Source organism: Cryptomeria japonica, chromosome 10, assembly GCF_030272615.1.
Source record: "Cryptomeria japonica chromosome 10, Sugi_1.0, whole genome shotgun sequence".
In the NCBI taxonomy this organism is placed as follows: Eukaryota; Viridiplantae; Streptophyta; class Pinopsida; order Cupressales; family Cupressaceae; genus Cryptomeria; species Cryptomeria japonica.
The window spans coordinates 246,835,151-246,851,314 of record NC_081414.1 but is presented as its reverse complement, the minus strand read 5'-3'; the positions used below and the strand labels follow the sequence as shown (position 1 = coordinate 246,851,314).

Genomic DNA, 16,164 nt, shown 5'->3' with positions numbered 1-16,164 from the left:
GATTGACATGCCTAATACCAGTTGCATGCTACTAAGAGGATGTCTCAATTATGTGCCCCAAATTATTACATCAAAATCATCTAAATGGAAGTCCTTCATAGTTTAAAAGATGTAGCTACTAATTTTGCTACTAACAATATTTATATTAATTTTTTACCTAAAATTTGGAAGGAAAATTTGGTGGTAACTGGAAGAGAGAAAATTTGGTGGCAAATATAAAAAAGGAAAGAAATTCATGAAGACTCCTACATTTTTTTCAATAAGCTGCAGCAACATGGGAACAGAGGTAAACAACAACTAGATATATATTGAAAAAAATGACACATGGCTCCACAAATTGTTTTCCTTATTTTATTTTATTTAATAAAAACAACAAAATTTGTATCTACCTTTTATCTTTCCAATATATCCTTAATTAAAAATTTAAAAAAGATTCCAATTTATCAGGAAAAAAAACAAGCGATGCGGACGCACAAAATACAAAATACCTACGCCTATGTCACGCCTAAATGTTTTGGGATCCATCACTCCATAAACAGTAAGAAAAAATCTATCTTAAGGCAGTACCCATAAATCGTGCAGCCGTGCCCTCGTGTCATCCTCCTCTCAAGTGTCTCCATAAATTATGAAATTTAAACAATAGAAGAGCAGTCCCTGGAATCCGTATAATCGATGGATAAGATACCTTGACTAGCGCCAATCTGTGTGATTTTGCAGGTTTGTGTTAGGGTTTACTTCATTTGCATGCAATGCACAGGGAATAATATTGATTACACAGTTTACACGTTTTTGTTATATTATAGATTTGTGTAAGTACGGGACACTTTCTATACAATAGTGAATGTAATAACTTTTTTTTAAGGTAATGGAACATCACATTCATCCCAGTGAAGCATTTCAATTCTTATCCATTAGATTTGGATATCTGCATGCATTTAAAACGAAAACAAATCTTTTACTATGCAAGAATTTTCGGAGTGCTTAATAAGAAAGGAGTTAAGAGCATTTTTAAATAGTTGGATTAGTCGTCATCAAACTTATCTTTTTCCATTGATCCATTCACAGAGAGGGGAAAAGATGGCGGAGCAACAACCTCAAATGTTTCAACTGAAAAAGGGCGATCTGCATTTGACAGTCACCAATATTGGTTGCACAATCACCTCTTTAAAAGTTCCAGATGCACAAGGTACTGGGTACCCACCTAACTGTATTTCCCCCCTTTTTGATATCTACATCTTATTCATGAATACTTTCTAAGAATTTTCTAGGCTATATGAATTAACAGAATTCAGGCCTTGAAACACAATTTGTTCGAATTTGATATACGCTTGCAAGCAGTAATTTTTTTTTCAACTTGTACCATTTGGTTTTGGGTGTGTTCACTTTGCTTATGATCTATTAACAAGTTTGCAGGTTGTCTGCAATGTTTGGATTATGGGTCCTTGCAATTCACTGTATTTGGTTTTATAGTCTGATCGTATGATTCTAGATTATTTTTTTCAAGGAAGAGTTTTGTCAAATTCTTCGTTTTTTAATTTTTAATTAATAAGAAGTGATAGATGGCTTCCATATATTTCTTTTCAATTGTTAATTTCAGTTTCCATTATGCATTAATTGCATGGGTCATTTGTTGGATTATCTTGGGATCCGTTTCTTTTTCGTATTTAGTCTTTAGTGAGGGTATAGACCTCATATCAGGTGTGCTTGGATTGCTCCGTTAAGAGGGTATGGGCTCTGTTGTAGGGGTGCTTGAGTGTTAAAATCAACACACACAAATTTCTCCTACAAGTCGGAGTGCAAACGGAAGTTTTGACTTAAACTACTGTAATCTCATTAACCAACCTACTAACTGCACTGGATTCTATGATATTTCAGATGATACGGACAGCCATAAAACATCTTATTATGCTTTCAAACACCATGGAAAATCTACCACGGGAAATTATTTTATAAGGCTTACATAAAACATGCAATAGGAGAAGTTTAATTTAGTAAACTTCGGGTCTGTGAGCTCATTGCCTCACAGTGGTGTTTTTTGTCGACATAGTTTCTGAGTGCAAATCCGTCTACTCAACTAGAAAAACTCTACCATATCTTGTGGCAGATGCTGCACTCCCGGTGAGTCATCCATATCCAGAGGAATAAGAGTGTCTTGGAATGTTGTCTGCTGATTTAGATACCAGATCGCCTTTTTTAATTGATTTTTCCCCTTTTTTCTCAAAAAAGCAATGGTTTATTGTCTTTTTATGTCCTCAGTTATGCAAGGCTACAGGTAGTGGAGGATCAACAAGATTCTTTGGATCGCAATTCCTGATAAAGCTTCCAGGATTCATGAATACGAGTTGCATCAGTTTTGAATGTGTAGGAAACCAAATAAGGCATCCAATGTTGACCTTCAACATCTTCAACCATCGACTATGTATTAGAATTAACTGTTTGACAAAATGTCAATAACTGATGCAGAACAAGAAACACAGATAATGATTAGAAATAAAGTTTAAAGACTTTGTTATTATTTTCTTTTGCTGTCGTTTCTTTTTTTGGTAAAGTGGATTTCTATAAAACCAAGGATGCTCCTGCATCAGCCGCCCATAATCGTTTCACTGTATCCTCATCACTGTTCTGCTGGACTTGTAGATGGGTCCCATGGCCTTTTTAAGTTCAGTTTAGGTTCAATTTAGGCTCCTTCATGCATTGATCTTCATGGTTCTTTTCTCTTTGATTTCTTAAAATCTTTTTGATCATCATTTGTTTTCCATTGATATTCATGGTTTTTTTCTCTTTGTTTTCTTAAAATTGTATTGATCATCATTTGTTTTGCCTGGTAAATATTGAGTGACATATGACCCTCTTTATCTCGTTTGGGGTATAATTGAACTAATCTCTTAAGATTGGCATGCGTCACACTTCAATGTGCTCTATAATCATTATACCACAATCTGACCACATGTTTCCTATAGTTAAGGGCTGCCTTTCTGCAGTGAGTGGGGGACTTGCACTTTGGTTACACTTGTAACAGTATCTTACATTACCATTACATGTAAACACCATAACTTTTTGGGATGAATTAAAAACTAGATTATGCATTAAATTTATGTTTTTTTAGCTTCTTTTTTTGTGGATATGATTGTATTCCAATTTTGAACTTTCCTTAACCGTTCTGCTACCCATGTTGAGTTTCAGGCAATTTGGCAGATGTTGTGCTGGGTTTTGACACACTCACTCCTTACATGGTAAGTCTATCTTTGATGAGGGTAATAAGGTAGCTTTCTCTTCCTGCTTTGAAATGAACAAATTTTAACATCCTTACAGATTTTGACTGTTATTATCTCTCATCAAATTGTAAAATCCTTACAGACCCTGACGTAATAATTGATTTTAATCTAAGTTGCCAAATTGGGTACGGGAATGGGAATGTGTATGTGGGTACGGAACAGCGGTATGGCAGAATTTTTTTGGGGGGTGGGTACGTTTTTGGTACGTTCATGCAAAAATAAATTATACATATGTAGCTAAAAAATAGATTTAAGTTTAGAATGTCATATACCAATACATATGCTAAACAAAACCATTACAAATTTCAAATATTGAAACATAACATACTAATTTAAATTCAGTTTTCAATATCAAAAAGTCAAACTAGAATCTCGTGATAGATAAGTTCTGAGTTCACTAAGCAGCACTGTAGGTCTTAAGAATATAAAAAAGATCAAACTAGAATCACTAAACATTTAGGAAACATTTTGGCATCTAAAAACACGAACCCCGGACACACCCACAGGAGATTTGTTTCAGAATCCGATTCCGGTACATTTCATACCCAGAATCGTCTGGAAAATCCCACAATTCAGCAACTTAGTTTTTAATTGGTAATTTGATCTGTCAAAATTATTTAGCATCCTTGCAGATCTTTACTATTGATATTTAGTTTTAATTGGTAATCACACACATACCATGTTATTTCATTGATGGAGGAATGTACTGTTAACACAGCAAGCATCCCCAATCTGGATCATCATCATGATGAATCTTGGTCCACGGGATTTTAAATATTGATAATGAATTGGTAGATGTGAGCAATTAAACAGTTTTTTGTTTGCGGTAAGCCATTCTTTCTGTTCTTTTTTTTGCATTCACAGGACGGTACATCGAAATACTTTGGCTGCATTGTTGGGAGGGTAGCCAATCGCATCAAGGATGGAGGTTTCACCCTGAATGGAGAGCGTTACAGCTTACCAGTCAACAATGGACCTAATACACTACATGGTAAGTATTTCAGTTTATTTTATATTTACGTGTGTGCTTTTTGAGCATCTTTATACCATTGCATATGCCTTCTTTTGTGGCTTGTAAAAATCAAGGAATGTAAGATACAATTTTGAATTTGCTTCATTAAAAATATTATCTTATCAGAGAAACTGCGCATTAAACCTGCACAATATATCCCTATTGTGGCAACCATTGCACTTATTTATTATGTCAGTGAGAGAGTTAACTTTTAAGGTTTAATATTGATGTAGTTATCTACTATATTTATTGCAGAAAAGTATTGCTCCCATCCCATATGTTAGTGGAAAAATTTACTCCTAGGGCCTAATTCTGAATACTAATTTTGGAGTTCAACACCATGGGAAGTGATTTGTGTCTCTGTTTTTTGATAGCCTATTTATTATCCAAATGCAGGTGGGGAAAAGGGTTTTGACAAGGTTGTATGGAAAGTGGAGGAGCAGAAGGATGGAGAAACCCCATCTATCAAATTTAGTTACCATAGTCACGATGGAGAACAAGGTAAGAATAATTAATTTCATGAATGTGAATATGCTTTTTCCAGTGTTATTATGTGTTCTAGGCCATGTGACCTAAGGAAATGTTATTTGAATAAATAGGAATGGCTGGTGTTCAGCCTACTATATATATATATAGATATAGCCTATAAGCATGAATTAAGATTAGAATGTCACATAATATCATATAAACAACAAAAACACCATAAACTTGTAATCATAGCATCATGATCATACCATCATACCATCATATACTTCAAGTTCAACATCAAAATATTAAAATGATAATATCAAGTTCATGTATCATTGTTTCAAAATTCAACTTGCAACAATCGGAACTTTATACTAAGTTTAAATCATCTAATGAATTCTTCTTCTTCTTCTTCAATGGCATTAGTTGATTCCCAAATACTGCCAAGGCCAATAGGATCAGTTGCACCAATAACATTCAGGCTGTCCATGTCCTCCAATGCAGCAACTGCAAGCTGAGAAGTGGAAGCATCCAAGTCCTTATTTCTGCATTCATATCCCACATCTTTGACTCCCCTTCTTTGTATTCATTCTGCTTGTGTGAAAGGAGATGCAAGTTGGAATGCACATATACTAAGTTCTTTGCTCTTTTTGATTGCAACCTATTGCACTTTATTGAGTGGATGAAAGAATATGTGCTCCAATTTCTTTTTGATGCAGATGAACTAGCAACCTATGAAGACAAGACAAAGTAAACAAGTAAAACTAAATTATTAAAGTTATAAAACTACTAGCAACCTATGAAGACAAAGTAGATTAAAATTATAAATAAAATATACTTGTGATATAATTTTGATTGCGAGGGGCTTGCAGCAATTGGAATCGTTGGCCATGGAGGTACCACCAACTATGAGCATCCTTCTTAAATCGATGGTGAATAGCGCCAATACTTAGACCTCTTGTGTTCACAAACTCTATGAACTCATTTGAAATCAAATCTCAAATATCATCATTAGGAAAGAGTCTAAGGAATGCAGACTTGTACCCATCAGAAACTTCTAAATCTCTATATGGTGGAAGCCTTCTTGGCATATCAAGATTTTGTTTGCCATAATATTTTGGTGTCAATGCATAGGCAAGATGTAGAGAAGTGGTCATCTTGTTCCATCATTTTACAACAATTGCTTGCAATTGTTTGAAGAAGGTTTTCTTAGTTGCTTGCTCTTTGTCATTTATAATTTTCTTTTTCTTCTCAAGCATTGAGTCGATGCCATCATACACCTCTCCAATGCAAGGCCTATCCATGTCAGTGTAGCGAAACAAGCCCATAATGCGCTCGGTGAAGTGAAGGAGATAGTCCACATTTCCCACCATGAGTCATCCAATATCCTTAGGCTAATTTTTGCTGCCCTCTCTCAGTGCTGCTTTGCTTCCATATAGACCAATTATTGCTGGTCACCATATTGCAAAGTGCCACTTTCACTTTCACAAGTCGTCTCAAGACGATTAAGTTAGATGCAAAACGGGTCTTAGCAACTTGTAATAGAAATTAAAGGACAAAAATACAATTAAATAGAGACAAACATGTAAAAAGAATAGATTACACAATCAAATTATGAAAATCAGAAAATGTAAAATACTAATTTTAATTTTTTTTAATTAAATTACTACTTCAAGTTCATTTACCTTCAATAGCTCCAAATTTGAGAATAATTTGAAAATTCCTTGAGACATGGTGGTTTGTGATGAACATCTGGATGTCCTCAGCCTCTACATACATATCTTTAATCCACCCAATTTTATTCCCAATTTTTTGTAGCATAAGATTGAGTGAGTGGACTGCACAAGGTGTCCAAAAGATATGCTAATATCGCCCTTCAACCAACAAACCAACAACTCTACAATTCTTTGTGTTTTCTATTATGACTTGAACAACATTTCTATGTCCCATTGTATTAATGGTAGAGATGAGAATATCAGCAATAAATTGCCCATCTTTTACTTGCACCTCACAATCCACGGATTTCAAAAATATTGCCCTTTAGAGGACACTGCTATGACATTGATCAAGGGATGGTTTCTTGAATCTTTCCACCCATTTGAAACAATGGATATCCTTGTCTCAATCCATAAATCCCTTATGGGCTTCAATGCATCCTCAACCCCCTTGACCTCTTTTTCCAACAAGGCGTTGCATATCTTCTCATAAACATTATACCCTTTTGGAGCTTCATTGACAATTTTCAACATCTTCTTCCAGTATGGGGAGCAAACAACACTGAAAGGCAACCCATTTGCTGTAATGTCCCCATTCGGAATTTTCCTTGATTTAGTTCTGAAACAACAATTCTAACTTAAAGTGAGAGTTGTAATATATTAACAAATATAATTTTATCAAAATTGAATATATTTATAATATTCGACTTGAAGTTTTAAGGCTAGTTTGGGAAAGTAATACTTATCTTGATAGATTCTCTGATTTGAGATATATGTTTCTATATTGTAGACATCCTCTTAGACCATCTAATTGATATCTCACAGTTAGTGGAGAATGGGTAAAAAACACAAATAATTTCCCCAAACAAAAATCTTCAATCTTCAACATGTTGTTGACTCCTCTTAGACTATTGTTGACCTTTTGGTAATCCCGATTGTTCAAATCACAAACAATAATCTGCAAAGCTTAGGTGAGGCTGAAATAAAAACCATAACCAATATTCCAAAGTCTTCCAAATGGGTTCCATTCCCTTTAGTGGAGCTGCTGCTAAAAACATAACAATAATGGTGAAATCTCTAAAACCTTTTCTAATTTCTGCAAACACTGTTTTAGGATTCTTTTATTATAGGAATCTGAATAATTATTGTGTGGGCCCACAAAGCAATTTGACAAGCTTAATACTAATAAATCTGAATTTTTTATTGAAATCACCTTACTATAATTCGGATATCTATGTCAGATCAGCTGGTATTCCTCCCACATGGTATAGGCCATTCTTTTGCCCCCTTGCAATCAACAGTGTTGTCTCTAATTTAAACTTATATGCTGGCAATTTGTAAGCCAAGTGGATCAATGCTCACCAGAGCAGATCCAATTAAGGAATTATAAGTAAATAAGTTTCTAAGTTCCATATTCATATCTCTGTTGTCTCTGATATGATCGATGATAATTATGTGAGGAATGATCTCTGATCTGCAACTATAGTTTGATTGGATGCTGCTGTCTCTGATCTATCTTGAAGACATATACAAGTTGAGGTGTGCAATGTGCAGAAGTAAAGAGAGTTTTCTGCGCTTTCTGATGTGTCACTGGAATATATGCTACGAATTTCTCCTTACTGATAGCAACAATGCCATGGAAAGCGGTGACTTATTTGGAAAGAGTCTTATGCTGATAAACTTCTCCAATCGCCTATGGTGATGGATGACGATTGTTGTCTCAGATTTACACTTGGAAGATATGCAATTTTCTTGGTGCTATGTCTGATGTAATCTTTTGAAGTATGTAACCTGCTTGAGGCCAAAGGCAAATGCTCTATTGCGCAGATCCAAATATGGATACCACTGAATAAACCAGTGTTCCACGGGCATTGGGGACGGGGGGACGCGTTTCCGGGACGGGGGGACCAAGGGCCTAAATTTGGGGACGGCGGCGGGGGGGTGGTGGGGTGGTGGTGCTCATATACTTATACATATGCATATAGTACTTGAAAAACTAGTTTTGAAAAGATGTATAACAGTATAAGAATTAGATTTCAAATGAAACTATAGGAAATACCAAGATTACTTAGATTAGTAATACTAATTGCTAAATGCTAAATAAAATTTGACAAATGAAATTGTCAAATTGGAGATTTCTCATTTCTATCATATGAATATCGAAAAAGGAAAACGAAAATACGAATATCTGATGCCATTGCAAAGTCTATAATAATAAAGATGATTACATGATTCATCATTACAATGAGTAGCCAAATACAAATACGTGTAGCAATAGCATTACAAAAGAGACTAGAGTCAAAGACAAAATGACAAAACTCAAAATGTAGCTAATGGAGGCCTCTAATCATCTGCGAACTCCTCCTCATTGGAATTGTTGGACTCCTGAAGATCAAGGTCCCTCAAGCTCACACCAACTAGCCCTGCATCTGAAGTGGTAGGATCATCCTCATCAATCTGTGAAGGCTCCTCTGGCTCTACATCCCATCGTGCTGCTGGACTCTCCTTGTACACGAGTGTCTTGCGGTCTATGAGACGCAAAGCACTGTGTACAGCCATAATCTTCTCTGCTCTCTTAGAGGTAAGTATGTTCCTCTTAAGAGAGTGGATGAAGCTATATGTAGACCAGTTCCTCTCAGCAGCTGAAGAACTGGAAACTTGGGATAGCAGACAGATGGCTAGAGTGGTGGTCAAAGATTTCGGGCCATGACAATTCCACCACAAAAGTGGGTCCTCCTGTGCCATAGTGTCTATATCCATCTTTGCCGCATCTGAATAACCTCTAAGAGTGGTAAATCTTCCCCACTCAGTGCGCATTGTGTCGGCATCTCTGGAATCAAACATATTCTCTATGCACCTAAAGAAACCCACCTTCACCTCATCATCCTGAATCAGTGTCATTCTACCCGGTCTAGCCTTGTACCACTTAGGATTCAAGGCAAAGGCAGCCATATGCAAAGGAGTGTTCAACTTGTCCCATCTACTCTGAATGATAGGCTGGATTTGCTCATTGTAGAATGCTAGAGAGGGGTCCTTCACTCGCACAGCAGCCCTCATTTGGTCAAGCATAGAGTCAATGCACTCATACACCTCTCCAAGGTTAGGTGCATCCCCATCCCCATATCTGATCACATGGAATACTGGAGAAATGATGGAGACAATGTATTTCGCATCAGTCCAAAACACATCACTCTTCACTATCTCCTTCACCCTTCTCCCCTGCTCTGTCTTGGCCTTTGCCCACCTATTCCACTCATTAGTCATAACCATGAGTTGCAATGCCTCTTGCAACTCAATCATTCTCTCCAAGAGAATGAAATAGGATGCATATCTAGTCTCAACTGGTTTCAAGAACTCCTTCGCGAAGGTCTTGAAGAGTGCATGTGAAGTGTGGTGGTTGCAGATAAACATTTGCACATCTCTTGCATCGGTGACCACTCCTCTAATCTAGTCAATCTTCCCCATGTCCTTGAGTGCATTGTTCATGGCATGCACACAACATGGGGTCCACCAAATGTGTCTATAGGCTGCCTCAACGAGTCTCCCTGCTGCTCTACACACATAGGCTGCATCTGTCACTACTTGGACCACATTTTGTGGCCCAACCTCCTCAATAGCCTCCCTGAGGACCTGAAACTGGAAATTAGCATCTTTACGATGCCCTGTACAATCGACTGCTCTAAGGAAGTATGGGCCCTCTGCACACGTGACCATGACATTGATGAGTGGATGATGGCTAATGTTCGTCCACCCATCCATAACTATGCTACACCCCAATGCCACCCAACATGCCTTCATCTTCTCCATCAAAATATTGATCTTGGAATAGCATTTATCCAAGATCGAGGTCCTCATTTTCGTCTCCCTCGGTGGCACATAAGATGGTCCTCCCTTGGCCACCATAGCCATCATCTCCCTATAATAAGGAGACCGTGTAACATGAAATGGAATGCCATTGGCAAAGAAGAACTTGCTAATGGATTCATTTATCTCATCTCTCAGCTACACATTAAACATATCAGCAATGGGGTTGCTTTGTGGTGTCTGCAACCTACGTTTCCTAGCCTTGGCGGCAGTAGAAGTGGAAGTGGATGGAGATCCAAACATCATTCCTCCCGTCTGCGAAGCATGAGTAGTATGTGGCACATTTTGGTTGTCGTGAAGTGCTGCCCTAGCAAACAAAGTAGTAGGCATTGAAATATTTGTGTCATCTGGAACCCCCCAAAGCTTGTTAAACTCAATTTTGTACCGTATATTTTTGGCTTCCTCCAAAAACTTACAATGTTTTACGCCTTTTCCTCTCCAAAACAAAAAGTGTGCATTCACCCTACTAATGCTACCGAACCATTCCGTGTCACAAATATTGCACTTCCACTTCCTTGTTCCCCCACTTGAATGTGATGTGCCTTGTACTAATATTCGTGAAGCAAACTGTTTTAGAGGACACTTAGGATCAAAATGACCCCTAGCATATGGTGCCAACAACTCTGAAGGGCAACCTGTACTAACTGGTGCACTCGCCATAGAACTAGATTGGGCTCCAGGATCAGCCCCATGGTCACCCCCCTCATTTTCAAGTTCATATTCTGAATCATTCTCACTATGAGAATGGATTTCCATGTCATCTTCACTCATGCCTTGGGAGCTTATTGTGAAATTGACACTGCATTTCACAAAATAAAAATAAAAATAAAATCAGCCTAGTTTAACAATATATTTTTAAATTTTTTTCCTATTCATCTCAAAATGAGATTTGATGTTGAATCTTGAGGGCAAAATGATATTTTGCCCTCAAGATTCAACATCAAATCTCATTTTGAGTCTTGAGATGAAAAAAAAAACCAAAAATGACATAGAACAATGAAAATCAGAAAATTTTAAATAAAACAAAAAAAAAAAAACCAAGAAAAAGTTGAAAAACCCTACCTTGTGTTTGAAAAATTCTCTCCAAAATGTAGAAGAATATTCTTTTTCCTCTTCTTCTTGCTTCTTCTAGCTCCTATCACGCTTGCAATCACTTTTCTCACCCCTTCAATCAATCTTCTTCAAGTTTTTTCTCCTCTTCAGCTTGCTGGAAAAAAAACCAATTTTCCAAAATGAGAGTGAAATCTAAAAGAAACATGCTTTTGTGTTGTTTTGGGGGGTAGGGTGGGGCCCACGTCCAATCAGGGTTACCCCTTAACCCCCCCAAAAGGCACATGTTTTTAAAAAAATGCTTTTTTCGGTTTGCATTAACGTGGGAACGCGGGAGACGCTTGGGTGTCTCCTTGTCTCTGGAGAGACAGGGAGACGCCTAGGCATCTCCCAAGGATACGCGGGGACGTCTCCACGTCCCGACGGCGTTTGGGTGGTGGTGGCGGGACGGCAGGGGACGTCGTGTCCCCATCCCCGAGACGTTTTTGACGGGGGGACGCACCCAAAAAGGGGGGGGATGTGTCCCCATGAAACACTGGAATAAACAAAGACCATATTCCCCTTTTCCTTACTCTCCTCTTTTAATCGTTATATATAATATCCTTATGAGCGAGACATATCTCTTCACAAAGGAAGAGTCACATCCCATGATGAATAGGTCCTTCAACAAATAATTAAAATCACACCTCTTGACTTAATTATGCTGATCGTACCTCAAATTAGATAACTAATCAAGGATCGGTTAGCATTATTTTTATAGACTTCCCTTGGCAGCGATAAAGACAATATTATGTTTTAATTTGCTTGTTTGATAATCACTCATGGATGATTTAATATTTAGGGATCGCTGTTTGCTAGTCTGCTCGATGTCAACCTCAATTCATGGATTACTTATCGTGACATTTGAATGTTTGACCTCCTTTACTCGATTTGATGATAGTTGGTTTATTGTTTGTTCTTTCTATGAAGCCGACAAAGTTCATTATTAATCTATAGTATCTGATCAAGGGTTCATGATGCAGCCAGCCACCCAATTAAGAGACTCGCCCCTGGTGAAACTCGTCCTTTGTTTGTCGTATGTCCTTTGCATCCTTTTACTTTCAAATTGCCGTAATTCAATTGTTTGTTTTTTCTTTTAACTTCAAGCCTTCCTGCATTCTGAATATATAGGCATTGGCCATGGAAGGGAAAGACCACAACACCGAATTCATATAAAGTTGATTATACATTGATCATGCTTGACCATTACTAATCACATAAAGTCGGCTGTTACAAACCAATCTCTTGCCACCATACTAATGAAGTTAGTCCAAACCAACTGGCCACCTTGTTCTAAAGTCGCCTTTGTAGCTTGGTCTAGAGATCATTGTCATTTTTCAGACACTTATAGGTGCTCCTTATTCACATCATTCACATTATTCATAAAGATAATACAAGGAGCTTTCTCAATATCAACAATATTTGATGAGGTTCAGTTTGGGGACATCACATTTGCATATATGCATCTTGCTATATATTGGTCAGCAATGTCTCAAATCTCATTTTGAAATGAAGTTTCCAAAGGTCCCTTTCTTTTGCGTGAAATGGGTGCTTGAGTTTCAGTGTCAGGCTTAGTTGCGGTAGTATAAAAGGGGTGGTCTTCTATCACAATATTCGAAGATGGGGGCTGCATTCCCTTTGATTTTTTTTGATGGGCATATTTTGTCTATGTGCTTCTCTCTCTTCTACTTCATGCTCCATGATATATTTTAATACTGTGTCATTTGGTATAGGAGCATTTTTTTTCCAGGGCATTTCTTGACTCCTCTTCTAGGTATTCCACACAAATGGCTTGCCACCAGAAATTATGAACTATTACCTATCTTATTTTTTTCAGGTGTCCCCGTCCCGGGGACATCCTGGAGATAGGGGATGCCCCCATAAATTCTGCATATAGATAGTGAATTTTGACCATGATTTCTATAGCAATTTGACTTTGACTCTCAATTTAACACAAATTTGCTATAAGAACTCTGCTGGTTCTTATATGTTAAGGTTTTATAATGTATGTGTGTATGTTTTATCCATGTTTTCATGTGAATATTTATAATTTCCCTATATATTTTAATTTTCCCTATTTTTAAATAGCCATCCCCAAAATTGACAAAAAAAATCACAGTCCTCCTGGAAACGCGTACCCCTGTCCCCTACCATCCCTGTTCCGGAAACTTGGGGTAACATAGACTATTCCTTTCTTTATCACAACCCCGACATTTTCAAAGGAATCCCCCACCTGGAAGGGGTCTTATAATAACAACATACTTCCAGAAAGGAGGATTAGAATTTGGTTGTTGTTGGTTACTGCCTATGGACGAAGAGGTAGATGCCATTATAGTTCCTATGCCAAGAAATTTTATACACATTCAAAATCAAAACAAGAGAATGGAAAAAAAAAAAGGTAGATCTTTTGGACAATTTTGAATTAAAGAGAAATGAAAAAAATTTAAAAAATTAAACAAAAACAAAATAAAATGAAAAAACTTTAAAAAACTTACCTCTTTCATCCACTAGAAGCTTGCAAAGGAGTAGGAATGAAGCACAAACACTTGATCAAGCTTCACCAATCAATCTTCCAACTCCCTCTTGCTCAACCAAACTTTTGTTCAACCACCTATCTGCTCCAGCTCAAGAGAAAACAATCTATTTGCACACCAAATGAGACATAAAACCCAAAATAAGTCATTCTAAAACCACTTTTTAGGGTTGTGGATGTCAAATTTTTATTAAATTTGCAAAACAAAAAATGGTTTGATGGCACTTTTCTGGCCGGGTTCGCCCGTGGTCCAGTAGAATTCGCCCAGGTCTGGCCCAGGTTCAAACCTGGTCCGTCCAGTTTGAACCAGCCGCCGTGGTCATGGACCCTGTCTGGACCCACAGGCGGACCAGCCTCAGACCAGGACCCAGTTCGGACCAGACCAGAACCAGGGGGCCACAAGGCTGAAGCGGACATCCTAGCGTTTGAAGTTTGATATGTTGAATTCCAATTTTATCTTTTTACTGGGCTATAATGTGTAAAATGGTAGTAGATCAATTTAACAAAAATAAAGAGAACACAGCGTCAAAATGAAGCAAATTTTATCCTACATTTTTGGAACTTACTCAAGATCATATGATTCCAAGCATTGAAGTTTACACTGATGGCTCCTTCATCATCGTATGTTTATGATACCAAAGTTTAAATATAAGGCTTTTTAATGATCATATATTTCTTAGCATTGAAGTTTAACCTTAAAGTTCATGTTTTTGAGTATTGAGATTACTAATATAAATTGAAAGCTCACATGTTTCTCAGGATTGAGAAATTGTCCAATCCAGCCTATTTTCTGGGAGGTTTTGGAATAAGAATTGCCCATGTAAATCAGAAACTGGGGATTTATAGGTTTCCTCTTGGTTGGCAAAGCATAAATGTGAATAAAGCTTGGCACCAGGCTAACCATTTCCACTCCATATAAACTCTTATAGTGTGTTATTCTTGACCCACTCAGAGAAATTTTTTTTATCAATATTTTGGAAATAAATCTTTTACTAAAATTATATTTCCATGTTCTACTTGAAAACCAACATAAATATTCAAGGAAATGGTCAATCTTGTGAAGATCTTTATTAAATGCTCTCTTATTTAAGCTATTTTTTATTCAGGCTTTCCTGGTGATCTTGATGTGACTGCAACCTACACTCTGAATGGAAAAATGGAATTGCGACTTGATATGGAAGCCATACCAAGAAATAAACCAACTCCTGTGAGTTTAGCTCAGCACACATATTGGAATTTGGCAGGTCACAACAGTGGAGATATACTTGGTCATTCAGTACAGCTTTGGGGTTCACATGTAACTCCAGTGGATGACAAGTTGATTCCCACTGGAGAGCTTCTTCCTGTGGAAGGAACACCCTTTGATTTTAGAATTGCAAAGATTATTGGAAGTACAATTGATCAAGTTCCTGGAGGATATGATCATAATTATGTTCTTGATTGTGGTGAAACCAATGATGGTCTGAAGCATGCTGTCAAAGTTAAGGATCCTTCCAGTTCTCGGGTTCTTGATTTGTGGACCAATGCACCTGGTATGCAGTTCTACACGGGGAACTTTGTCAATGGTATTACTGGTAAGGGAGGTGCTGTCTACAATAAGCATGCAGGATTGTGCTTGGAAACTCAAGGATTTCCTAATGCTGTCAACCAACTGAATTTCCCATCTATTATTGTCTCTCCAGGGGAAGTTTACAAGCATTCTATGGTATATAAGTTCTCTGTGGATAACTAGATGGCCTACATAATCAAGTAATACTCTAATTAGTTTAGTCTGCAAAGGGAATAAGTTTGTAACAGCATTTATGGTTTGCACAGAAGGATGATCATTCTGTTATCAGATTTGGTAATATCACTTGTGCTTTACATCTGATTAATAAAAAGTGTTGTTTTTTGAGTGATGGTTTTTATTATATTAACAGAGCTGGTGTTGGCCCTGTTGCATCATACCTAGCTGCTACAGAGTTTCTTAGCTGCTACAGAGTTTCTAATCTAAAAACCAAAATTTCCTTCCTTCTCTTTCCTTCATATATGAGATTGGGGCTCATTGCAATTCCCAAATTTTTGTTGGTTAATTTGGACGTGCATTGTGAAATCAAATTTTCTTTTAATATTATTCTTACCTTCTTGAGAAAGGATTGCACTTTTTACAGACAATTTATAAGTGGCACGCTTCATCAATCAGAAGTAATATGAAATACTGAAATTATT

The 16,164-nt window shown here is 37.2% G+C and overlaps 1 protein-coding gene across 1 annotated transcript; it reads left to right on the top strand.

Annotated features, from left to right (window-relative positions):
• Positions 1-500: 500 nt before the first annotated feature.
• LOC131052408 (uncharacterized) lies at positions 501-15,850 on the top strand. The gene is made up of 6 exons (XM_057987068.2): positions 501-717; positions 1,066-1,186; positions 3,184-3,233; positions 4,140-4,266; positions 4,684-4,788; positions 15,063-15,850. Exons 2-6 carry the CDS (start codon positions 1,078-1,080, stop codon positions 15,686-15,688), a joined length of 1,017 nt encoding a protein of 338 aa, XP_057843051.1. The 5' UTR covers positions 501-717; positions 1,066-1,077; the 3' UTR covers positions 15,689-15,850.
• Positions 15,851-16,164: the final 314 nt, after the last annotated feature.

Excerpts from the sequence above, each read along its gene's own strand:
- LOC131052408 (XM_057987068.2), top strand. The coding sequence starts at position 1,078 with ATGGCGGAGCAACAACCTCAAATGTTTCAACTGAAAAAGGGCGATCTG. Across the intron at positions 4,267-4,683 it reads TGGACCTAATACACTACATG|GTGGGGAAAAGGGTTTTGAC; the intron begins GTAAGTATTTCA and ends ATCCAAATGCAG. Across the intron at positions 4,789-15,062 it reads TAGTCACGATGGAGAACAAG|GCTTTCCTGGTGATCTTGAT; the intron begins GTAAGAATAATT and ends TTTTTTATTCAG.